This window comes from Micropterus salmoides, unplaced genomic scaffold (assembly GCF_014851395.1).
Source record: "Micropterus salmoides isolate LMB-PRFRI ecotype aquatic unplaced genomic scaffold, ASM1485139v1 Ms_hic_scaffold_1, whole genome shotgun sequence".
NCBI classification, from domain to species: Eukaryota; Metazoa; Chordata; class Actinopteri; order Centrarchiformes; family Centrarchidae; genus Micropterus; species Micropterus salmoides.
Window position 1 is genome coordinate 14562879 of NW_024040040.1, and position 27311 is coordinate 14590189.

The 27311-nt window shown below is 38.3% G+C and overlaps 1 protein-coding gene across 2 annotated transcripts; it reads right to left on the reverse strand.

The window, feature by feature from the left end:
• Positions 1-156: 156 nt before the first annotated feature.
• On the reverse strand, positions 157-23401 carry arhgef7b (Rho guanine nucleotide exchange factor (GEF) 7b). Of its 2 annotated transcripts, XM_038719386.1 has the most exons (22): positions 22980-23401; positions 21324-21407; positions 16498-16582; positions 15794-15918; positions 15461-15665; positions 12930-13021; positions 10997-11091; positions 10461-10556; positions 9489-9611; positions 9211-9349; positions 8949-9008; positions 8546-8692; positions 8244-8330; positions 8052-8130; positions 7510-7625; positions 7154-7378; positions 6855-6948; positions 6311-6400; positions 5390-5548; positions 4854-4950; positions 3400-3454; positions 157-3149 (listed from the first exon to the last, which is right to left on the reverse strand). In XM_038719386.1, the coding sequence occupies exons 1-22, from the start codon at positions 23142-23144 to the stop codon at positions 3027-3029; spliced, it is 2541 nt and encodes an 846-aa protein (XP_038575314.1). In that variant the 5' UTR covers positions 23145-23401; the 3' UTR covers positions 157-3026. The 2 variants fall into 2 exon arrangements, with proteins under 2 accessions (XP_038575314.1, XP_038575307.1); XM_038719379.1 differs by lacking the exon at positions 5390-5548 and having other exon boundaries at positions 22980-23396.
• Positions 23402-27311: the final 3910 nt, after the last annotated feature.

Below are 27311 nucleotides of genomic sequence, written 5' to 3' on the forward strand. Positions count from 1 at the left end.
GGAAACGTGAGTCAGAGCTGGAGAGAGACTTGTGTTGGGGGTAAAGTCTGGAAATAAAGTATTGCAGTTCTTCTACATACACAATAAACTCCTTCAACTATATAGTCCATTATATCAGCAACATCATAAATATAGAAATATAGTCATACAGACATAAGTGTTTGATTCAACATTTTATTCACAGACAAATGGGTGAAATAAATAGAGGGGGGACAATTCATATCAGAGTAACTACTATTATCACCTTCATCACCATAACATTGTAACACACATCACATTTACATCAGTCACTTTCAGTTAAATACATAAGTTAGAAACAGTAATTGGCATACTGTATTGCATGGCTTACATCATGAGTGTGGTTTCTGATTTCAGTAATATTTCATCTGCAGGTGAAGTTTTTAATAACTTTAACAAAGATTATTCTTCTCCCCACAGCACGTCTCCTCTGGTTCATGAGAAATATGCTGCTGTTCTGTACAAATCTTTAGTGTGATCAACCAGGTCAAGTAGAAAACAAGTAGTGTTACAAATCAAAACCACAATCATAAGACTAAAACCACAATCACAAATATAAAAATAAGAAATCATTCTACAGTAGGTTGCATATTGACATAGTAAAAATCATAAAAAAAAAAGCATTTCCCAGTGTTTGTATTGCTTGGACTTTGGTCTTGAAACAGAAAGGGCAGCAAGTTAAGACAAACTAAAAATGAACAGCCATGCACTATTTTCCTATACAAACCAATGTCTCAGTATCATTTCAGTTTAATTGTTCAGACATTTCAAAGTGTTTAATCAACCAAACTGGTTTCTAAAGACCTGCAATCACTTCCTCTGCCTGCTTCTGACAGTGCGACGACCATGCATATTGTATTAAAAATGTAATATAAACTCAAAATGCTATTTGGTGTCCATATTGTTATATGATCACATTATGTTTTTACATTATTGTTTCTCCATTCTGGGCTGTTACATTAGGAGTTTGTATTACTTTTATATCACAGTATGTATATACCGTATTATGCCTGGCTTCAAAACATGAAGATATTTATTTTATGTATTTGATTGTATCTCTCCGCTTAAACACTTATTGTTTCTCCTTCTGACAATCATAATATTGAAAGCTGGAGCAGAAAGTGGTGACAGTAGGTCCACAAGGTTAGAACAAGTTAAAAATGTTGAACAAAAGCAGTATTACAAGTGAAATATGTACATTTAGCCTGATTTTTCAACATGAAACTTCTAAGGAGCTTTATTACAAATGAAAAGGATATTTTGTGAATTTCAGCAGAACAGGATATCAAATTAGCTGGTAAACTAGGTTTAGTCCACGAGGCAGTGCAGGAACTGTTAGAATTTTTTTTAATTCTGCAAGACACGCTTTTTCCAAATGAATTGTGACTTGGCAGCAATACTGTTTATCTACACATATTTTATGTGGCTGTTGGCAGACATGTGTAATGATTAAACAGCTTATTGGCCTCTCTGTTTCTACCAATTCCAAATGCTTGCAGTGGAATACAGTCCTTGTTTTGTCATTTATGGAGTTGATCTTCTGGTGGAAATGATATATAAGCTCATTCCACACATGTAGTGTGTCCATACTCTGTCAGTGTTTAGCACGATTTTGTTTCTAGTTGGGATGAACTTGCTGCTCTGTATTGTTTTAAGTTCTTGTCTTTAAAACCTCATTTGGCTCAAACATCCAGTGAATGCCTGTGAGATTTCTGTGCTGCCATGTTTGCATGCAGCCATGGCAGCCTAAGTCACATGGATTCGTTGTGGTGCGTATGTTTGAGGTCATTTGCATTATTTCCACGTTGTTCTTGATTTTATTTGTATCTGATTTTGTATCTTCAAATGCTTTGCACAGTACATCACATTTGAAAGTAACATGATCCTACATCAAGTTTCCTATAGCTTTTTAAATATAAGAAATGAAATGAAATAATAGATGTTAATCTGGAGCTGAAAGCTTAAACTCCCTGATGGTCACATTAATTCCTGAGAAAATCTCCCTCCAGCTTCACTTTAATAACAAGACAATTTTCCAATAAATACAGATTTTTGAGATGTTTACAATTTGATAGGCTCACATACTATCATCTAGTCTTCTGTTAACTAAAGCAGATCGTTGTCAAAAGTCAGTTTATTTTTAGGTTTAGCCTCCAAACAACCATTTGTATGCAGAAGTAGAAGAACAACTTACTGACACACAAAAATTATTATATTCTTAAAAAATAATCAAAATAATCACTGGCCAGAAATGTACATATCCAATAAAGCAATGCAGTAGATCCATAAAATATGGTGGTCTGTCAGATGTTTGACATAGCTGCAGTAATTTTTACACCACACTGAGAACTTCCATCTCATCCTGAAAAACACACAGGTCACTTATAAGTGCTGGTAAATTTAGGTTTAGCTTAAAATGCAGTGACTGAGTGCCCGATTACACTTTGTATTTGATATAACAAATAAACCAACTGTATAGATAGTTGGACTGTGAATCAATAACCTAGAATTTTAAAGCTGTCTTTCATAATAATAAGATTTAACATTAGAAATTTAAACAAAATAGCTGCTAATGGAAAAAAAAAAATTGTATTTCAAGTTTCATTGAGGAATTTCATTCACATACTGCTCTAACATTTCTGAAATATATAAACCCACACTGCGTTCTTATTCGTGCACCAGGCAAGTGAATAAAATACTGTCCTTGCAGCGGTTACATTTTATAATTAATGCATATAAGCACAAAGCGCAATAAAAGATAAACACGCAAGTAAATAAGGGAAATTTGATTTGTTTGTCAGCACTCCAAACAGGGCTGTTTGAAAGTGTAAAGGAACTTGACAGGAAGTCATGCCTACCAGCTAATTTGGCTTCACAGCTTTACGGTCAGTTGGGATGGCTTTGTTGATGGCTGGCAGGCATTTTCTCTTGGTCCACACTTGTTCATCATTTGATCATTTAAAAGTCAGAGGTTGGTCTTGTCCATGATGATCAGATGCATATTGATCTCAGAGGTTGGTCTCGTCCCAGGTTGGGTCATTCATGTTCTTCAGAACTCTCCGGACAATCCTCTCCAGTTCTTTCCTTGCTCGCTGCTCCTCCTCCAGCGTCCTCTTCATCCGCTTGTTGTCCTGGAGAAAGATAAGAGAGAGAGAGAGAAGTCAAGTGGAAGAGTAAAGGGATAATATGAGATCATTTTTTGTTTGGACTAAATGAAACACCATCCCTAATTAATAATGCAGATATAGTCAGAGATGTATTTGGCCACATTATGGCTTACTGGACCCAAGTTTGAACCCTAAGAAGTGGGACATTTGGGCAGAAAACTGATGATAAGGAGAAGCCCTGGTTAGCAATACATTTAGAAAACTGCAGACTCACCTGTTTGAGTTCCTGGACCTCATCTTTCAGACTGTACACAGTGTCCACCAGACTCCTGCAGGAGCAGAACAGCTGTTTTATTTCAACATACACTGCTGCCTGATACAGTGATATACCACGGACTGACACCATCAACACATTTTCACACAATGTGTGTGAAATGTCATATATTGTATGTTTTTTTCTTTTTTACTACATTTTTATTTTGTTTAGCTCATATCAAACTCATATCAAACAAATGTGTCGCAGCATTGTATTGATGACATTAGGCACCAATTTTTTATATATTTTTTATACCTGCTCAGGGACTATGGATGAAAATTAGCTCATTAGCAAACGGAAGCACATTTACATTAGCTGTGTTTCCATCAACGTTTTTTAATGCGCATTTTGAAGTATCGCATTAGAAAAGGTTGATGGAAAATTCTACACTTTTTTTTTTACACTCGCATGAGGTGGTTCTTGCCCTTGTCGAAAAAGAGTTAATGCGCTAAATGGGTGATGGAAACACTTTTCCCGAATAAGTTCTGACGTAGCAAACTTGGGGGTCGGTAAGGGATCTGGATAATGGATAGGGGGGCGCTGGCTCAAAAAAGGTTGAGAACCACTGAGTCTTTAATATTTTAATACACTTAGTAGAAGTACCATTGCTTGACATTCAGTAGATATATGTGGTGATAACGCCGTTTGATCAATCAGCACAGCAAAGTGTCTGAAAAGGACCTAAAGAGGTGGATGCATAATTCGGCAGATCAAATTTCGTAGGCTACCTGCCGAGATTTGCATCCACCTCTTTTCTAAGCATAAATGACCGTAACACCGGATATTCCCATTACGTGCGAGACATGGCTGGTAAGAGTTTGCCCGCTTGTAACACATTTCTGAGGACATCTCCCCATTTTTCTCAGATCAATGGCCATCAGGTTGATGCGACTGGTTTTGATTCTGGTTTGGAACCCATACGTCTTTGTTTATTACAGCCATGTGAAACGTCAACTACTGACGTAACAACACTTGCCGTAGCCTTGTTTATTCGCTCCAAACCAGCTGATAGAAACGCACACATTTCGCAATTTGTTAAATTTATTTGTTGTTGCGACATTTCAAAAGTACGCTCAAAATTCGCATGCCAATTGGATGGAAACATGGCAATAGATGTGTCAACTGAAATGTTGATTAATGTGCATTGTCACTGGTAAATAAATAAATATTTAAAAATACAAAACTAATATCCACCCCCTGCATACATGCTGCGAATGTCTACACTGAAGGTTTTCATTTTATATTTGGGGAGTTTCTACTTACTGTGTGCTGTGATTGGTTTTGTTGTATTTTCTATATTTGAATTAGTGTCTTGCATTTTGATGCTGCAGTAGCTTACTTATCTGTGTTAGTTCACATTCAGTATACTGTACAGCACACACAAAGACACACCTTCAGTTCTCCTCTCTCACCTCTCCTCCACTACAGTTTGTCCGTTGCTCCTGGTCTCCTCCACTATAATCTTCTCCTCCTCTGGGAACAACATGTGTACGTCCTTCCTGCTCGAGCCTAATTGAACGGTAACAACAGTGTTAAGTTCTTTACCCTTCACAATTCACAAACAAACACGTATACAAACAAACAAATATTTTACTTGGACACTAGGATATGGTGCCTTAAAAACTACAAGTAAGGAAACACCAGATGATATCACTTTGACAATTTGCTGACGTAAAATGTCTCTTTCACACTGGCGGATTAGTCTGAATGTGTGAAACCAAGAAACTGTAATGAGGACTGTTACTCTGTGCTTACTGAAGCTAGTGTATACTCATGGGAAACACAGGCTTATACACAAAGACAAATACTAAGTATCTAAAATATACAGTAGACACATAGACACAGCAGGTTAAAGGTTTGGGATGACGTATAGATATATATGTCCATCCCTAGTTGTAAGCTAGCTAGTTTGCTAGCATGTCAGTAGTTTGCGACACTGATATCTTACGAGAAAATGAGGCAGTCCTGTAACTATGGGCGGTCCAGATACTGTCATAATCCGAGTCCTCTGACTGGTCAGAACAAGGCAGGTTGCCGGAGCAACCAGCGATGGTGAGGCTGGTGTCGGCGAGCACGTGGTTGTGCATGAGGTCAGTCCCTTGCCAGGCTGTACCATAATGTAACCCGCAACAGATGGGGTTTGAAAAAAACAAATTGGATGTTGGAGGGATGAGGCGAGGCGCACAAACCATATTGGATAAAGGAGGAGGGTTTGGGACAAACCATAATGTGGTTGTGGACATTAATTTAAAATATGAGATTTGAACCAAATGCAACCAGAAATAAAAGGAAAACAGAAGGTTTGTGTGGGATAAATCATGTCCAATTTAAGGAAACAAGAGTAAAACAGCATTCAGAATAAAAGGAGGAGGATGTTGATGAAACCAAACAAGAGCAAGGATGAAGTATTTAAAAAAAAAAACAATGTTTGGAGGATGAGGAAAGCAGAGGGACGCAGGGAAGACATGAAAAGAGAGGAGAGAGAAATCATTGTTAGAGCTGACAGCAGAGAACAGACAGTGGTTTGCAATAAGACAGCTAGTTGTGTGGGAGCACTGCACTATATGGACAAAAGTACTGTGACACCTACACATTTCTTCGTATGACATATAGTTCTAAATCCATAGACATTAATATGGAGTTGGTCCCCATTTGCAGCTATAACAGCTTCCACTCTTCTGGAAAGGTTTTGGAGTTTGTCTGTGGGAACTGTTTCCCATTCATCCAAAAGAGGTCAGACACTGATGTAGGAAGAGAGGGCCTGGCTCGCAATATCCGTTCTAGTTCATCACAAAGGTGTTCGATAGGGTACATTTGTCCATATAGTCATATGTCAGTGTGCTGATGGGTGTGTGTGCAGTACACTCACTGGAGTTCAGAGTCTGTCGTGTCTTGGCGCTGGTACAGTAGGCCTCAATCACTTTCAGTATCTGAGCATCCTCCTCCAGAGCTGCTGTACCTGAGAGACAATGACAATGGGCACAAGGACAGGGGAGATGGTGGAGAAAGATGGAGAAAAGAAAGCATTCAGGTGTCCTTAAATACCGCAAACAGTGGACTTTCAGCAACACACCCTCTGGCAGCCATGTTGGAGATGTACAGTTCTTTGCAGCATTGCAGAACAGCTGACTGTAGCTGTAGTTAGAAGTAGTAGAAGTCCATAAACATTATTCTTAAAGCCTGGGTTTTTCCTGTGGACATGTGTCATTTGTTATTAGTTTGTTAAAATATGTGGGCTTTTTTAATTTTTAAATGTGATGAAAATGTATTAAATAAAACCATTTTTTGGGCAGTGACGAAAATGGAAGTTAAGCAAACATTACCAGTTTCATTAAAGCTTAATATATTATTATATTATTTTTGTCTAGCCATTTGTTTTATGTAATTGATGTGCTTATGAGTTTCATACTTACTTTTTCTTACCGTGAAGTCCTCCTCTGAAGGTTTCCTCTCTGGCTTCCTCTTAGGCAGCAGTTTCTTCATGTTCTTAGGACTCTTACTCAGATCCTACAACACAGAGACGCAGAAATAGGCACTGGAGAAATGTAGCTCCAATTCCAATTTAAAAGAACTTTTTAAGATCAAGTGACTGAATTTGGGAAAAAAAATTTAATTAAAATATTGCCCCTATCTTCTTAAAAACAACTTCGAGCAACATATAAAGTCTGTAAAGTATAAATATGGTGTTGCCTCATTTTAGTATATTTAGCACCTCTTTCTGGCAGAGAGCAGCTGAGGGCCGGAGTGGAGGCGCAGGGCGTAGGCAGCTCAGGCTCCAGGGTTTGGGGGTACTCGGTGGCTCGAGGGGTCCCCACATTGGGCTGCTGTTGTGGGCTGTCTCAAATGAAGAGGGATGGGGAAGGGTGTGGTAGGTGTTTCCAATGCTCCCTCCACGAGACTCTGAGTGTCTGGAGGGAGTGGCGGGGTGAGAGGGCAACTGGGAGAAGAGCAGAAGAGAGTAGAAAAGAGGAAAGGAAAGAGAGGAGAGAATGTATGACGGCAGTAATGAGGATGAGGATCAACTGACTAACTGCTTAATTGATTATTCTGAAAAACCTGGAGACTTACTGTGTGACAGACGGACTGAGGCTTGTGCGAGTGTGTGTGTTTGGTGAGAAGGTCCAGCCAGTCCTGTAGGTCGCGCTGACTGTTACACGCCACCTGCATCCGCTCACACTGGCCACCTGCATGACAACACACACACACACATACACAAAAACAAATGTAGAAATGTACAGACAAACACAGTTATTCCATGTGGTCAAAAGGAAAAAGGGCATATTGACTATCTTATAATGCCTTTGACCAACTCACAGAGAAAGGGCACTGACTTCTGGTGAACTAGTTCATAAATTGCTTGTGAACAGAGAGACATATCTTTGATTGCGGACACACCCTTAGAATAAACACTGTATAGAGATTACATAATAAAGGACTACAAATGTAAACACAGTGGAAACAAAGTGTTATTTGGTATTCACCTGCCTGTGAATAGCGAATTTCCCTTTTTAACCTTTCATGTATCCAGCCTAAACATGTCTTCAACAATCATATTCTATAAATGAGCTCAATTCTCAAGGTCTACTAGCTAAATGAGACAACGGGCTGACCGGATATTTCAAAAGCATTCCTCAGGTTGTCTCCGTCTTCTATTCTGGAGATGAGCATTCCTGACAGTGGCATCCTCCCCTACAGAGACACACATTTGCACATTTGTTTGCTACTTATAATGGGTGTAAGTTAGGCATATACATATACAGAAGTCATGATTTAAAGTTTAATCTCATGTAGTATAAACATACCTGATAGATGAATCCACTCATCCTCATGCTGGCAGACAGCACAAGCAGAGTGTGAGGGAAGAGGACAAGGTAGCGTTCATTTGACTCCTGAAAAACAAACAAAGTACCTTTTACGTACTCTTTTGATGTCACTCGAGCTTAACCACACCTGTTTGGGTCAGTTTGTCTTAGCTCTCCTCCAGTAAATCAAAACTCTACTCTTCTTTTGGCAGGTCAGATCAATCAACCACATACAAAGCTGTTCTGTAAAGAAGGATGGTCTCAGGGCGTAGTTTAAATGGTTTGGAGGCTCTGATGAGTACCTGGCAGTGCTGCGTGTGGATTTTGGCCTGGGACATGTGGAGAACAGGGCCGAGGGTTCTGATGTCATCCCCCTCCCAGTTTCTGATTGGCTCTGTTAAAATCTGCAACTCCAGGTCCTTCTTCTTCCTCACCTCCTGACAGTGAGCCTGAACACACACAAACACACAGACAGAAACATTCAAAGACACAAAAATGCACAAAAGAGATATGTTTGAATCATCACCACTGTCTCCTATTAGTAGATTACACATAAAGGTGATGACAGATTGACTTGAACATGAGATGCTTTGAGTAATCCTTCAGGAAAATAGCAAAGAAAGTCACAACTAACAGTTACCGGAAAACATTATTGTTTTAACTGTTATAAGAATAAACACATGTTTATGTGTGTTTGTTTCTTACTGCAAAGTTTTTAAAGGTGATTATGCAAGTGTTGAGATCAGCTCTGTCAGGATGTTGGTCCTAAGACAATGACAAAGAAGAAAACATGGAAACACGCTGAAGTTTTTTTTACCAATATCATGCATGGAGATTTAGGTCCTGGCAAGTTCTTGTTTAGAAGAAAAATAACACTATTACATTTATTTGTACAGGTCAAAAACAAAAAATTGCTTATTGGTTTATTTGGATAATCACGCACAGAGACAGATAGATTGAAGCTAACCTCTATGTGTCTGTCCAGTTCTTTCAGCAGCGTTGGGTATCTCTCCAGTCTGGTGAAGGGTTTACTCAGACTAGTGGTCAGAGTCAGAATCCCTGGAGCGGACGCCCCTTTTGACTCCATGTACTGCCCCAGTTCCTCACTGTGATGCACAAACAACTATATTCACATACTTTTGGAACAAACACACAAGTTCTTGTTATCTCTTTAGAGCAGAATATTTGATTTTGTGGTTTAAATACATGCACACGCCTGCAAACACAGTATTTCTCTAACTGTACCTGTGTTGTGTGAGTACGTTGACAGCAGACGGGTGGTTGGAGCAGTAGGCCACATAGATTATCTTTATCTGGGGCATCAGATTCAGGAAGAACCCGCCGATCCTCTGCTGGTTCTCTGGAAGTCTATACACACAAATGACACATTAGACGGCCATATTTAATCACACATAAGAATAAAGATTTGATTGAATGACAATTATGGGGCATCAGTTAGTCCTCAGGGACTCAAAATGTCTATAATGAATGTACAAAAAAAAGATTTTCTTGATCACTTTAAAAAGACACCTGCTGCTGTCTGGACCGCAGTTACACAGGGGCACAGACAGACAGACTGATACTTCAGTCTACCACTAGATGTTGCTGTTGCTTTAATGACTGTCGACATTCAAGCAAATGTCAGATATGTGCTTCAGTCCACCCTGCAGCCCTCTGTTTTGGAGTGAAGCTGTAGGATGTTTTTGTTTTTTTTGTTAAACCGGATGTTAGCATGATCAGGGTTTTGTTTTTACAAGGCTACATATACTATCAACAAAAGCTGCAACTATCAATCATTGTCATCCATTATTCTGCTTATTTTAACTATTATTATTATTATTATTATTATCATAATTAATATTTCAACTAATTGATTAATTATTTGGTCTGTAAGATGTCAGAAAATGGTGAAAAATGTCTAACATAGTATCACGGAAACACAAGGACACATCTTCAAATTTCTTGTTTTGTCTGACCCAGACCCCAAAGATATTAGACATTAGGTGTCATTTAATGTGCTTTTCTCTGACCAAACTAAGAAAAGCTGCAAACGCACACATTTCAAGGTTGACAATTTTGTTTGGAAAATGACTGGAACAAAATATCGATTTGAACAAAACTTGATTTTTGTCGACTTATCGATTAATACAACACTGCATTACAAAAAAGCCTTTTTAGCAAGTTCTTTGGAACCCTGTGTGAGATCAGTGAACTGACTTTGTATGCTCCTCCAAGGACTGAACCAACATCTGCTGGAAGATTGAGATCTCCTCCAGATTCCCCTGAATTTGACTGATGTCAACACTGCTGAGTCTGCAAGACAGAGGAGAGCAGATATTTATGATTAAATACAGTTCTTGGCTCTAACCCTCATCAATATGTTACATATATATTTGTACATTAACGTAAATGTTCTCCAGATCAGATTGATTTCTAATGGTTGACACAGATAAAACAGATAAACTCTGAATTATATCAATTCATGTTTGTATGTAATCCAATCAAAATGGATCACACATTTTCAAAGAAATGCTGTTATAAATCAATCAATATACCTGCCAATCTCCGATACAGTAGTGGGATAGTAAATCATGTGCAATGCATTTTGTAATAAACTGTATGTAAAATCTGATACTGTAAATAACATCCAGCGTGTATATACTGGTATTGCATTAGATATTGCTAGACATGTGTGTACCTCTACCACAAAAATCTGACTGAATAAACAATAGAAAGTGTAAAAATAACTCCACCTGTCTGTGGGGTGAAGTGAGCGCAGGTATGAGCCCAGGAGACTCTGTAGCTCCCTCGAATATTCACTCTCTGCTTCCAGGATGTTTTGTAGGACCTGACATGACCCACACATACACATACACACACATTTATATTTATTACAGTGAGTGATTCAAAGAATAAATAATGGGAAAAGATATGAGAGCAGTTTTAAAATGGCAGTACTGAATGCTGTTGCCCATAAAAATTCCCATTCCCATAACTTATAGATGAAAGTACTATTAACATATTAATCATATCATAATCATATTATCATATTACTTCGTAAGATTTATTCCAAAAAATATAAAATATTCCAAACATTTTTGTGCACCAGCTAGGCTCAACGCTGAAAATGAGAAGCAGAATTAACGTAATCATCAACTATTCTGATCATTAATAATTGTTTGAGTCACTTTTTAACTTGTTTTATATAATGGTAAACTCAACATCTTTGGATTTTGTACTGTTTGTTGGACAAAGGAAGGCATTTAAAGACATCACATGACATTTGAAATACTGTTATGGGCGTTTTCACTATTTAATAACATTGATTAATCTGTTTGTCAAGAAAATATCTGCTGGATTAACAGATAATAATAAAAAAATGTTCATTGTTTTAAAGGGTGAAACAGAATACAACAAGAGCCAATGAATCTCTGCAGCTGATAAAAGTTAAGTTAAAATACATAATTCAAATGTAAAATTTGGCTGAATGTGTTGGTAATTAGCATTATCCTCATCAAAGCACACACATTGTCTTCCATTCATGTGACAACAATTAGTTTTCTTTTTTCTGTCTGCATCATTCAGAATACATTTCCGGAAATAAGACGAGACCCTAACACAATATCCTGCTAAATCGCTTTTTAGTGAGAGATGGATTTTGCATTAAGCTAATGGAGAGAGATATCCGACTCAGCTGGAGCTGTAAAACCGACTGGAGTAGCTTTCCACAGGTCCGACCCCACAGGATAATTGGCTAATCTGTCCACAACATCCGAAACCTTTCAGGAATAATGTTTCTAATAATGAACTGCTGCATTTAATAACACATGTTGCTATGTCTCCCCTCGGGTCAGGGGGTAGTAAAGATTATTTATCTATATAACATTTTTATGTATTCATTTTTCAATAAAAATTGATGTGTAAGAGGACACTGGCAAGAAGAATATGGTGGAAAACATTGGTATTTTCAAACTTGAAACAAAAGCGTGGCCCAAAAAAGCCCAAAGCCTGCATCTTCTACTTAAACAAGCTTCTGTTGTAAAGCTTTTTGGGATTCTCCGTTAGAAGAAAAAAAAAAACCTTTTTATTAAAACTTTTTTTTTTATATTGCACTCCTGTCTGGGAACAGCTTTGACTTCAGGCAGGGTCTATGAGTGAGTGAGTGTGTGAGAAAGAGAGACTCAGGTACCCGAAACCAAAGATGGACTGTCTAGAGAGACTGCGGGGCAGCTTGTTGCATTATTAAAAATCACACACACTCACACACACACACACACACACACACACACACACACACACACACTGACAGAAGCCAACCCTAAGGCAAGGCTGCCCCAGAAATCACTGGAATGGAAGAAATAACCTACATTACATCTGCTACACTCACACACAGACAAAACACGCAGGGGTGCCATGCAGCCTCCACAAATGCTCATACAGACACAAAGACACAACCACACCATCATTAATTGGATGTGTGGATGAAACATAATTGATCGTAACAGTCAAAAAGCACACACACATCACCCCATTAGTTTAACCTTAAAGCTATAGCAGCAGAGATAGATTCATTTCTGGGTGGAACTGTTGTATCTATCTGTGACCACTATGTTTTAAATCAGTTTTAATGCACACATGCATGCAGACACACACACACACACAGAGTTTCTCAAGAATAATGCTTACCACATTGTAGTAGGTCTTACTGATGATAGTGGTGTCAAAACCTTTGGGGGGGCTTTTCAGTGTCCCAGACTTTTGCTTGTCTGATGTCTTGTCTATAAAGCAAGAAAGAGGGAGAGAACAATTCAGCGATTTGATGCACACAATAACAATGCAACATCAAGTTACACTTAAGGTGAGGAAAATAGTCAAAATAGTACATGTTTTGCTCCTATCGGTGACACAGGTTTCTGTTTGGCTTGGAAACAATAGTAACTGGGTAGACTGCAACAAACATAGCTGAAAGAGATAGATGTGCAAAACCACATTAAAGCTATTTAAATCTCTTCCACTGACTGAATGTTTTAATTTACTGACTCCACAATGTCATGTCATTTCCCTGTCCTCGTTATTGTTTTTTTCAGCATTGTATGGCCAACATTACCGCATGCTGTCATATCCTTCACTTTACTATTGTCCTTTGGAGTAATGCAATGTAAAGTCAGAAGAATAACAAGCATTTTCTAGACAATGGGTAGCATAATGTCCTTTATAGACTTATCTGAAAGTAAAGGGCTACTTGAAGCTGAATCTGCTATAATCAGGATACTATAAAACATATAGAGAGGTATTCTTCGCCTTGCTTTTCTTTTTTCTTTTAACCCTAATCTTGGTCTTTGCTATTCATGTGTTCGGAGTCTTCTTCAGACCAAAGCTCAGTTTCAATAACAATGATTTATGCCAGTAAAACAAGATGACAGGCATGTGCAACTTCAAATTCACCACTTTTTACTTGACAAACCACCACAATCATTGTTCAGTTTCCCTCCGGTGCAATCTTGCTATCTCACATAAAACAACTCCCACTGGCCATATGAATCTACTGCCATTCCTCTGTGCACCGTTATCATGGGCCTTGTTTTCTGCTGCAAGTCAGGAAGTTCTTTTCTATACAGCAGCTCTGGAACTTCCTGTCTTTGTGTGCTTGCTGAGCTTCCTTCCTTCGTTCCTGCCTTCCCTCCTCGGAAAGCAACACAACCAACCAACACAGTCAAACAAGACATGAGGTTAATGGCTCTTACAAGCACAGGAGGCAGCAGGTAACAGCCTCAAGAAGTCTACAGCGTTCAGTTTGAGGTCAAAATGCAAATTAATTTCTATGTTATTCTTATTCTTATTTACTATGAAAAACTCATCAATCATAAAATGTAAAAATAAAAATCTTTACACCATTTATAAACGCAGCAATTATCTCGAATTGTGAATATTTGTGAATAAAATGTTGTGACACAAAAATGAAAAGTTTAGATACATTTAGATTCTTGTTGATTTAGATGAAAAAAAGTGGACAAAGATCTATTAAATAAGCTTAAAATGGCTTCATCTTCTCTCGATGTATTCACACACTCCGTAATATAAACTCAAAGTCTCTGAATTTAATTTCTTCAATTTGTGTTGTAGTCAAGACCGCCCATACCGAGGCCAAGACAAGACCAAGACCGAGGGAGGGCAAGACCGAGTCAAGACCAAGACCAGTGTGGAATGAGATCATAGGTACTTCTGAAATTGATCTAAAAGATCCACATTCCCATTAAAGCACCCACATACAAACACTAACAGCTGAAATCAACGTAAGCATCTTTATTTAACACTCTTTTTCCATGCTTACTATCACGGGGAGGGATGGCAGTCGTTAACGGGAACAGCACATTTTTAATTAGGGTTATTGGTTGCACTTTAAGCAATCCGTTTTACATCCAGTCAAAGTTAGAATGTTAATAAATACATCAGACAAAGCAAAAGCAATTTATTGATATTCCCAAAGTTATGGTCTTGACTGGTCTTGAAATAAAATCCAGAGTCCTCAATGTCTGAGACCGAAACAAGACTGAGTACAAATGCAGTTGAGTCCGAGACGAGAATAAGACCATCAAAAAGTGATCTTGAGACCGGTCTTGAGTACTACAACACCAGCTTCAGTCCTTAAAGAAAGTTATGAAAGTCCTTAATCCCTGAGGAATTTCTAATCTAATGAACCAAAATGAAAGCTACACACAAATTAGCAGCAGGTTAAAGTGTGTTTCAAGGATCATTAGGCCTTTCTACTTCCTTAAGAAATCACAATACAACTAAACAAGGTAGTAAATCATTATCAGTAAAAACAGACCTGCAGGAAGTCCGTTTGTTCATGTGAATCTGTGTGTGTGTGTTTGGTTGTGTCACTGCTTTGAGAAAATCTTACACACTTGGGTCTACTAAAACGTTTGATACACAGTAGTATGTGCTTTATGTTTAACACAAGAAAGTGAATGTTTATTTTACTGCCATTCAAATTAGAACAGCAATATAATATTATTAGCTCTTATCTCGCTGTGCAAAATATTTCATAAACAAGCTGTTGTATAAAAATCAATGCAGTCAAGAATAGTACAAGTTACAGATGTTAACACAGGACTTGCAAGAAAGGTAACCAAACCATCAACTGACCAAAACAACAATAAGGAACTAGGAGCTTAATGGTGTACAACATTTGAAGCAACAAGAGCTGCACCCACCGCTTCCTTTTAGCTCCCGTACATAGTTACTGGGGAACCACCCAGACCTGCCGTTGATCGAGCCTTCCCACCAGCCCCCCTCCTCCTGCCGGCTCACGCTGATGATGTCGCCCTTGGAGAATGAGAGTTCGTCCTCATTGGTCTGCTGGAAGGGAAAGCGTGCCTTGACCAGCACGTGGCCACACCCACTGCCCTCTGACATGTCCTGAGAAAGAAGAAGACAGGGAAGATGGCACATTATTTACTAGTCGTGGTCAGAGAGGGTGGGTGGATAAACATCTTCATTATCATTACAGACGAATATCAGTTTTGTATATCTTCATGGTAACTCACCAGGCTGCGGTACTGAGGCTGCAGCAGTTTAGAAGAGCGACTCTGAGTGTTCAGAGAGTCAAATGACTTGATCCTCAATGTTGCGGAGTGCGGTACACACACACAGTCCCCAGAAACACCTAAATCTGCACACGGTGATTAAATTAATACTTTAGTTTAACAATTTAATTTCTAAAATTCATTTGAAACCATTGTAAGATAATGATACTAATGCTAACAATAAACCTAAAGAGCATTTATCAAAATGATATACAATAACATAATGACATTATCGCATATGATGCCAATACCCACACTATTAGAACTACTTTTAATAACAATATGAACAAAAACATAAACTTATGTCACTTATACAAACATGATAAAAAAATTTAAAGACTGCAAACATGAAAAGTGTGCCCATGATTACAAACACAAACATGAATATAAAACTAGTAATGATTAATCGATTAGTTGTCAACTAATAAATTTATCTCCAACTTTTTTGGTAATCATTTAATCAGTTTGAGTAATTGTTCTGATTTCAGCTTCTTAAATGTGAGTATTTTCTGGTTCCTTTCCTCCTCTATGACAATAAACTGAATATCTTTGGGTTGTGGACAAAACAAAACATCTGAGACTTTAGGAAACACTGATCGACATTTCTCACCATTTTCTGGACCAAAATAATTGTTGCAGCCCTAATATAAACACAATAATCTTACCTTCAGTAGCTTTGTTAAGAGCAACTAAGGAGTTTAGGACCTTGGAGAAGTTCAGTGCCTGCAGGAGGTCATTGACCTCAAAAGACTAAAGGAAAGAAAACACAATGAAGAATATGAAATACATTTTGGAACAGCAGATGAGTTTGAGACAGAAGAGAAAAGAAAAACATGTACACACATTCATAATAAATGTACAGAGCATGACATTAACTAGCGCACAAGGACGCTGTCTTCCTGACATTTCCATGCATGTTTCTCAGACAGAGATGTGGTTATAAATAAAAAAAAAGGACCTATGAAGTTGGAACAATAACTACCACAACAGTAGTTTTCTAAAACACATTGTTACAATACAGTTTACTGAATGCATTCAAGAACAAAATCGTATTTTTAGAAATTGAGGGGTTTTGTCTTTACAGTACACTATCGCTATTTAGCTTGGATCAGTACCTCATTACAAATTTACATTTTGAAAGCATGAGTCAGCCTTAAAAGGAAGAAATGCTGAGTTTAGCGGGGGGTTACATCCCTGCTCCAACTGCAGTCTGGAGCAGGATTATTCAGAGTCTGAGCTCCCCCTTGTAATCTCCCCGTCACTCACACAGCCATAATCAACATACCCCTAAGGCCCCTAATCTTGTGTATACCACACACGGCCTGACTTCTACATTCCCAAGGCGTGAAGGTGGAGAAATCTGGGGCGAGAAAGTCAAAGCTGAACCAGAGACCATCTTGCGATGGGATCACACAAGCCATGATGCCAAATCACTGTGTATGGTGCAACCAACCACATGAGAGAAGTGAGTTTGGCGAAACAGGTGAACGGTGCCAGATTTATACAATATGTCTAACCGTCCTCAACTTTTAACCTGTGTTACTTTTGACATATATGTGTTTTGCTGAAATAGTCCCTGGTTTGCTACAAGGAATGTACAGTCCCCTCCAAAAGTATTGGAACAGTAAGGCCAATTCCTTTGTTTTTGTTGTTTACCGAAGACATCTGGGTTTAAGATCAAAAGATGAGTATGAGACAAGAGTTCAGAAATTCAGCTGTCATTTCCTGGTATTCACATCTAGATGTGTTAAACAACTTAGGACATATCACCGTTTGTATTAGACCACAGCATTCTTAGGTGAACAAAAGTAATGGAACAAATAATCTTAAAGTAAATAACATTTAATATTTGGTGGCATAACCCTTGCTTGCAATAACTGCCTCAAGCCTGCGACCAATCGATATCACCAAACTGGTGCATTCTTCATTTGTGATGCTATTCCAGGCTTTTACCGCAGCTTCTTTCAGTTCTTGTTTGTTTCGGGGTGTTTCTCCCTTCAGTCTCCTCTTAAGGAGGTGAAATGCATGCTCAGGGTTAAGGTCAGGTGATTGACTTGGCCAGTCTAAAACCTTCCACTTTTTTCCCCTGATGAAGTCCTTTGTTTTGTTGGCAGTGTGCTTTGGGTCATTGTCCTGCTGCATGATAAACTTCCTCCCGATTACTTTCAATGCATTTCTCCGTAAATTGACAGACAAAATGTTTCTGTCCACTTCTGAATTAATTCTGCTGCTACCATCATCAGTTACATCATCAATAAATATTAATGAGCCTGTTCCAGAAGCAGCCATGCCATGACATTACCTCCACCATGCTTCACAGATGAGCTCGTATGCTTCGGATCATAAGCAGTTCCTTTCTTTCTCCACACTTTGGCCTTTCCATCACTTTGGTAGAGATTAATCTTGGTCTCATCAGTCCATAAGATTGTGTTACTGAACTCTTGCGGCTCATCTCTGTACTTCTTTGCAAATTTCAATCTGGCCTTCCGATTCTTCCTGCTGGTGAGTGGTTTGCATCTTCTGGTGTGGCCTCTATATTTCTGCTCTCTGAGTCTTCTTCCAACAGTGGATTGTGATACCTTCACCCCTGCACTGTGGAGGTCGTTGGTGATGTCACTTACTGATGTTTTGGGGGGTTTCTTCACAGCTCTCACGATATTTCTGTCATCAACTACTGTTTTCTTTTCCTTGGCCGACCTGTTTGACGTCTGTTGCTCAGTACACCAGTAGTTTCTTTCTTTTTCAGGACATTCCAAATTGTTGTGCTTGCTATGCCCAATGTTGGTCCAATGGCTCTGATCAATTTTCCTTCTTTTCTCAGCATGACAATGGCTTGCTTTTCTCCCACAGACAGCTCTCTGGTTTTCATGTTGGTTTATCCTCTTTAACAGGAAATGCTGTCTTCATAGGTTTGAACCAAGGATGAAAACTTAGACTAGTCATGCAGAGCTATTTAATGTTTGGACAATCAACCTAAAAGGCAACACCTGGGCAACAAGAAACATCTGTCAGCCACATGTTCCAATAGTTTTGCTCACTTCAAAAATGGGTGGGTTCAAACAAAGGGTGATATGTCCTGAGTTGTTTAACACATCTAGATGTGAAAACCACAACATGAGAGCTGAAATTCTGAACTCTTGTCTCATACTCATCTTTTGATCTTAAACCCAAATGTCTTCAGTGAACAACAAAAACAAAGGAATTTGCCTTACTGTTCCAATACTTTTGGAAGCGACTGTACGTCATTGAATATGGGTATGGCAATTTGTTTTCTGTAGATCTGAATCTAGCCATCTTGGCAAAGGTAATTCAGCGACTTAACATGTGGGCCAGGGACATAAGTGTGTGTGTGTGTGTTTCAGTGTCCTTGCTTGAACACTCTCATCTTCAAACTTGGCCTTCGTTTTGATCTCAATTACACATCTGTAAAGGTTTGTGACTACATCTTGCACGGGTGTGACACTATCACTTTGACTAAATCTGTCCACAGACAGACAAAGAGACAGACAGACCTACATATAAACACCTGGCAAAAATCTCAAATCGCTTCAGTGCAGTAGTGATCTCCAGGACCACACAGACTCAGTCACGGCTTTTAAACATCCTAATTTGGAACTATAAAAACTGAATTTAAAATGATCTCATATTATCATGATGAGAGCAGCCAGAAATAGTTGACAGATTGGATTTCTTTAATCTTATAGTAAAACTAGACAGTTCTTCAATGTCGTCCTCCTTTTAAAAATACACTTGGTCTGATTTATATACGCAGACTGACTGGTAGTCGGAGCAATATGAACCCAACAGTTAATACACACTTTCACCTCTCCAACTGGCAATGGGCCAAGATACAATACAATATAATACAATGCTAATGTTGAGAGCACATAATCACAGCATGTTTAAAACAAATGCCTGTGATTGGTCAAACAACTTACCTAATAATATGGAGCGCTTGATTTAGTGCTGCAGAGAAGGCATTGACTTTAAATGCACAGAATCAATATACCACCCGATTAAGCTTAATTAACAGCAGAAGCCAAATTTATGATTGCGATTTGTATCTGATTCATTGTGTACCCCTGGTTCATCATGGAGTCAAAACTCATGCACAGTTATATTAGTACTTGTTGTCCACTGTGTAATCCTCTTCCATTGGATAGACAGCCTGGCTCTTCCTCTGCTTGTCCAATGAGTGTCTGGGAGAATTACTACGCTGATGTCAGTCAGGCTGCTGGTAATGGAGGCCTTGGCTTCCAGTATCATGGCTGACATGCCTCTAATCAACTTGATTGGAAAATCTGCTGGCTGCCTGGTGTGTTGCATTACATCAGCCCACAATTCTCCTCTACTCCAATTCATCTTTTTATACTCTTTGCATTGCTCCTTCACCAAAAGCCATCCCCCTCATTACTAACTGGGCTTTTAGGAACGTTAAAATAATGTTCCATGTCTGGAGCAAAACCTTGTTATAGGTCTACAGCCCAGGACTCCTGTGTTACATCATCTGTTCTGCTCCATTATGATTCAATGGCTTTTTCCATGGCTAAGATCAACATTGTGTGTATAAGTGTGGTGTCATTTTGTACAACACTACTCACTAGCCCTATCGACACGCGCACACACACACACACACACACACACTGTGCGGTAGGATATGACCCACTGTTGTGCAAACACAAAGGCACATATATACACCCTAATACATGTTTTTAAAGTCTGATAACAATACAGATGTATTTTAGATAAACATGCCAACAGTCAAACAAATATTTCCAGCTTCATATTTCTTATATATAGTTTGATATAGATTTGACAGCTTAATCGAAAGTGAGAAAACCATAAGTATTTTTTAATGGCTTACCAATATTTATATCTGCATAATTACCAAATAGAAAGGGTCCCTGCCAAAATAATTTTACACAACCTGGCAACCCAAAAGTTGTTAATCAGTGGCTTGTTACTGATCCATGAAAAATCAGTACATGATGTGCTTGCTATTAATAAAGCCAGTTATTATTTACAATTTTATAAAGGGTGACTTATAAGAAGGTAGTAACGGAACAAAAGATATTAGCACTGGTTTACATTAGTGTGTATTTGTCTTGTGAATCACTTAGTGGAGGCCACCTTATTGTATTTACCACTTTAACAGTGTGTTTAGATGTTTGAATGGCTACGAAACAAACATTTGAGTAAGTATAAACTAAACACAGACACACTAATTGTATTTTATTGTCTTATTATAAAGGAATATCTGAAAATATTAGGTTACTGTTATATAAATGACCCTGTTGCTGGCTACTGCCGTTAACAGGAGTAACGGCTAAACAACTACAGGATAAACAAGTGCTGATAAACAGCAGGACAAATGAGTTGATGAAAAGGTGGTTTAAAAGATGTATAAATGTTTGTGTGTGGGGCAATCTGTTTGCTAGACTTCATACTGTGTAAGTGCATGAATAAATGAATAATTGATACGTTAACTCACCTCCACACCGAAAGCCCCGCAGCCTTTAATATACTCTGTTATGTTCCTCTGACACTCGCTGTCGCTCCTCGGTTCTTGGAAGAACTACACACAAAAAGTAGCTAAATTAGCTTCAAATACTGAAACGAACTATTTAGCAAACTGTTAATGAAGGTGTTTAAGGTGTTTCCGCATGAAAACAACCTTTTTTCCCCAGGCGTTGCTGGTGCACTTGCCACTTGCTGCTTATCAGCATCAAGCTAGCTAATAAGTCACACTTCCGGTTCAAACTTTCAAACTAAAGCATTCATTGAGAGACGCATTGTTTTTGTGTGTTTTCGGTAAAAGTTACACTTGCCATTCTCTTATTGCAGTTAATAATTAGATATATAGTTGTGGTAGATTAGTGTATCTTTATTTTCCCAGTTACTTTAGGGATTATTTAAGTTTTGAATAATGTCTTCCTCGCCTGTCAGTCACCTAACGTTAACTAAAGTCTATCTGCTATACTTGCATTAGGAAGAAACTCACTTACAAAGCTTATGTTACATGAAGTCTGATGCCGTCATGAAAGTAGACCAGCATTTCCTTCTGGAGGTACAATAAATAGTATAGCGGGTCAACCATTGACGTTCTATGCCTTTATTTTGAAAAAAGCACTGCCTCACTCAGCTAACAGGCTAATTTGATGGAGAAGATCTACAATCTCCAGGGAAGTTGGATAAGCCAAAGGAGGATATGACGTTGACAGGTTCATAGTCCATTGAGTGTGTGTGTGTGTGTGTGTGTGTGTGTGTGTGTGTGTGTGTGTGAGAGAGAGAGAGAGAGAGAGAGAGAGAGAGAGAAAATAGTATAACAGTCCCAGCAGTAACTTGCTATGGTAAGTAAGGTATAGCACTATTAGTGTAGTAGGCCTACTGGTTCTGATAACCAGTGGACCAAAACACACAGTTGTAGTATCATAGTCTAAGGCGTCATTGTAGAATCAGCCTGTATTCATTATAAGTAATTGTATTACAGTATTTCTATTAATGTTATTAGTATTAAAGCGATTCAATTTTTATAATTTAATTCATAAAGGTCTCAGATTTACACATAATATGTCACTTGTCTCCCTCGTTTTTTTTATTTTGTGCCCCTGAAATAAATAGAAATAATAATTTAAAAAAAAGTAACTTGAAACAATTAGATAACCTGAAAATAAATAAAGAAAAGAAAAGATCACATAAAGGTGAGAATAACACTGCACAGTAATTTAAAAAAATCTCCATTAGCTGCAGCCTGTTAAATAAGTAATCATAATGAAGGCTCTAAGTGGTAGTAGGTCTATAAGTAGGCTAATATTACAAGAATTCAGTGTTTAGTGACTAAAAGGTGTTCACGCCCTTTGACTTTAGAACAGAAAAAAAACAGTTTAATGCCAAAGTGACAACAAATCTCTGAATATTTTCTCATGGATAATGTGTGATAATAGGGATTTTCATTGCTCATTATTAAGGCTATGATTTGTAAATACTCTAGAGCTTCAGGAGCCCTAAAGGGGATGTTCATAACATTATTGGGTTTATTCATTATGTAAGTAGGCTATGTTGTTTTCATTTTTTTATAAGACATAGACTATGTTTAATAATGAGTTGTTTTTTTCTTCCATAGACCTCTATCCCTCCGTGCACTTACTTTGTCCACCGTCCCGGGTCTGAGTCGCTCCAGCAGCCTGCACAACACCGCTCCATCCTGCAGAGACGACTGGAGGAAAGCCTCTGGATCCGAGATGCTTTTCTTGGGAGACTCCAGGACCCCCAGCGTTATGAGCCACGTTACCGTTTGTTCGGCCGAATTCATGTCTCTTATATCCTAAAACAACAACAGAAGCAGCAGCAGCACTCCTCGGTGTCTGCGCTATCCTACTTGTGGTCCGTCCAAAATGAGACAAGAGGGTCAGCCCCGCCTTGTTTGAACATTACAGTCGCACTGCCTGAACCACACAGGCTGTGGTAAAAATTTAGAGTGGAAACGGGAAATAAATGTGGTCCCTTCCTCAAACAGCTTCGTATTGTCCCGCACTGCTCCCACTCCCCCTCTCTCTGAGCGGATGCTGGCATCACCTTTGCTTGTGTGTACAACTGCAGCAGCAGCAGCACTAGAGTCATGAGAGACACTGCAGGAGACCACTTCCTTTGACAGTTTTCAAAATAAAAGTAAATTAAAAGAAGAGCTTGTGGAAAGTTTGCTTATGGAAGAATAAAGAGGAATACAAATGTTCACTGTTGACCATCCCTTTTAACCACTTTGTGTCATAACAATTGTTCTCATTTCTTTGTTTGTAATTTTAGGCCTAGTGCTTAGACCACACCAATGAACTACATCAAAATTACAGAAATTTAATTCAAACAAATAGTTGCAGTCTAATCATGTACAGTAGGCTACAATAAAGACATAAACAGCCTTAAAAACTACTGTTTAGGCTGTGCTATTAGGCTATACAAAATGATTGTAAAATGAATCTTATATTATTCATGGTGCCATGTTGTACAGGCGACATTTTACCAGATAGTGCCAGTCACAATGTTTTAAGAGATGTAGATGTACTAGTATGCATTTTTCAGCTATGAACATATAATCGAATATAGTGTGATCATCATGGCAGTCAGTCAGTTTGTTTCTCAGTATGACTACCATTTTTTAAAATTCTAATTTGAGGACATTAAATCAACATCAAATAATAATAACTCACTTATAACTATTGCGTTTATAAACATGTATTAAAAGCAAATAGGATGGGTTTGTAAAAATATTTTTTACCAGAATTGTTTTTGTTTTTTTTATTTTTTATCAGAAATGTAAAAAGAAAAATAATGAGTCAGTAAGTGGAAATGTGTCTGTTTCATTTTCATTGGGCTACCAGGGTTAACAGAGGATCCATTACTACTACAAATATTAAATGCAAATCTTAAACCAGACAGTTTAACTGTACTTCACTGCAAATTTAAGCGACTTGTTTTCTCTTCAGACTTATCTTTTCAGAAGTTTTGCACTTGTATTTCGTGTGTGTCAGTCCTTTTGTGCTTTTGCTTTGAAGGCAAATTTGTCTAACTTCCGTTTTAAGAATCATTTTCTTCGTGGATTTTGACATCAGCACGTTGCAGGACCGTCCCATTGATGACTAACAGCCACATAATTAAACCCCACAGCGCAGACAGACTACGGGTCTCATCTGATAAAGGCTGATTGAAATAGACTGTTAAATTCCCAAATGGCTGTAAATCAAATGTAGGCTATTTCTACATCCAGCAAGTTCCTCTCTATTTCCTTTCATATGTTTGGACAGATAAAGTGTGATGTGCCGTACATTTACAATGCAATATATCAAAATATTTTAATTACATTTAGTCTCAATATTATTTACATTAAGTTGTGACTGACTTGTTATTGTAGAAAGAGGCAAATCAGAAATATGTGATAGTTGTGGCTTGAAGAGTGGCACCATCACTGTTCATAAAAAGTCAGCAGTGGGCCTAAAATTTGCTAATGCACTGATTTATTCAATAAGCCATAACTTACGCGTTACGTTGATTTCTTCCTGGGGCAAGGCGTTATTAATTCAATAAGCCTTTTATCATCAGTGTCAAGCCGGGGTTTATCGCCCTCTGTCGGACAGTCTAGTTTATAGTTTGTTAAAATACCGGTATACATACAGTGTAACCCAATGCCAGAAACATATCCTGTAACATTTCACTAACCCTATAATAAAATCCTAATATGAATGACTAAAAAAATCTTAATATAGTGAATATAAAGCATAGTAATGTATGTATGAAAATGTCATTATATTGTCACTTTTGTCTGATGTAAACCCCCATAAATTATTGGTGTTCTGTAATGATATTTAAGGGTAGCCTGATACCTACATGCAAAACTGAAAAGACTATTTACTCTTGTCACATACTAAATACCCAAAATTAAATTTTTTGAGTTGGACTGTTGTGTAGATACAACATAGTTATATGTTTTCAGTTTCATTAACATCGATGCTTGGATTCTGCAGTATATGGACCCAATTTTGCTAGCTCCTCTGACTAGACCCCTGTTTGCAAGTAACACATTTATACTACATATAATTGTGTGTACATCCCATCCGACATTGAGTCCATATGAACGATATCAAATTCAGTGACTGAAAAAAATTATCCAATTAGCTTCTCTTCCAAAATTTTATTTGACTCAAAATATTGGGCTCACAAAGGCAAGGTTTAAACCCTACCAGGTCTTTCTTCCTCAGACAAATGACCTACATGACAGCTGATCACACAATACCAAAAGGTAAAAGGTACCATTAGACTAGTGATCCACATACAATGTGCAACACTGCAGCGGAACACTGCTTTCAATTGATTTCATGGAATGTAACTAATGCGGCTGTTAAATTATTTGTTCTGTACCACACACACACAAAAAATCTGTCAGTAATGCCCATCATGCATTGGGTGTCTGAGTGTTCATGAAAACAGGAAACATGGAGTTCATCATTTGAAAACTAGCTCAGCATCCAATTATCAGAATCAGAATTCAGCTTTAAATGCCTGTTAAAATGGTAAAAACAGAAAGCATCATCATCTGTGCCTTCAGTTCTGGGTTGGGTCGTGGGTGTGAAAAATTGATACACTATGCATAACAGGATGTCACACTAAGTATTCAGATTAAGTGCCATGTCACTTTAATGTGTGAGGTATTTCAGTAACACAGAGCCAGTACATGATATGTGTTATGTGACAGCGGCTGTCATGCAAGGTGACAAAGGAACTAACTTTCAAAACACACACTTCGATGGGGTTCGGAATCTTGCTAAGGACACTCAGACGTTTAGACTGAAGGACCTTCTGATTATTGGATGACCCACTCTGTCTCCTGAGACACAGTTGCCCCTATGTGTCTCTCCTCTCTCCTAGGTCCATGTCTTATTGGATACTTGTAGAACTGTAAAAAGCCTCCCATCACAGTGTAATTATGACTGATCATTTCCACTCAATGTTTGAGAGTTAAGAAGTGGCTTGCCCATGTCAGAAAAGTCCAGATCTCGCTCTCCAATAAGGCCAGAGCTGAAAAACCAAACACAATCAGCCTGTCATCTCATACAGATGTCTGTAGCAATCGTGACACCCCTGGCTCATTGAAAAGTACAGGGTCAACTTGTTGTAATGGATATCAATAATAAAGATTTGACAAGAGTCAAGAGTCCCTTTCTCCACCAGCTGAATGACGAAGACAGTTAGTCAGTGACTAAGTCGATGCCCAGCAGGTCTCAAAACTACTGGCCCAAAGACAAATTCAGCCGGCCACGTTATCTTAAATTGTATCCATGTACCAAAATATCCTGTTAGAATGCATTTGACATACAGACGGGTGAGTTACAACACCATGTAGTGTATCTGCATAATCCTCCAAATAGGTAGTAACATTATAGTGTCACCATGCAAGTAATAGTATCAAGTTGACTGGTATAGTTTGCTTTACAGAGAAGAAAGAAACCTCTGTTTTCTGAAAATGACATGGGCCACACTTTTCCTGACAGTGGTTACTGCTGTGACATTTTTTCTTAAACCTATGTGACCCAAACTCCCACACACACTCAAAGAGAGCCCACTAAGTCAGTCAACAGAGGCAACAAAACCACTGAAGCAGAATCTGTAAGCAGGGGATCAAAAAACTTTCCATCAGCAGAACCATGGTCACCACAGAGGACGCTTCGCTACACAAACAAATTTATACTGCCATGCTCCAGCTTTGCATGACTGCTTTCATGTTAGAGAAAGCCGCTTTTAATTTTAAGAACAGAATAATGTGTAAGTAAGCCACACAATTAGGTTTATTGCCAGGTTTAGACACAGTTAGGTTTATTGGTACATACACATACAACGAATTTGCCTTGGTATATACTGGTGCTTAACAGTGCACATAAACATAAACATAGAAATAAAAATATCTAAAAAGTAAAGAGATCAAAAATTGTAC

Excerpts from the sequence above, each read along its gene's own strand:
- arhgef7b (XM_038719386.1), bottom strand. The coding sequence starts at position 23,144 with ATGAATTCGGCCGAACAAACGGTAACGTGGCTCATAACGCTGGGGGTC. Across the intron at positions 9,350-9,488 it reads AACGTACTCACACAACACAG|TGAGGAACTGGGGCAGTACA; the intron begins GTACAGTTAGAG and ends TGTGCATCACAG. Across the intron at positions 3,150-3,399 it reads AGGTCCAGGAACTCAAACAG|GACAACAAGCGGATGAAGAG; the intron begins GTGAGTCTGCAG and ends ATCTTTCTCCAG.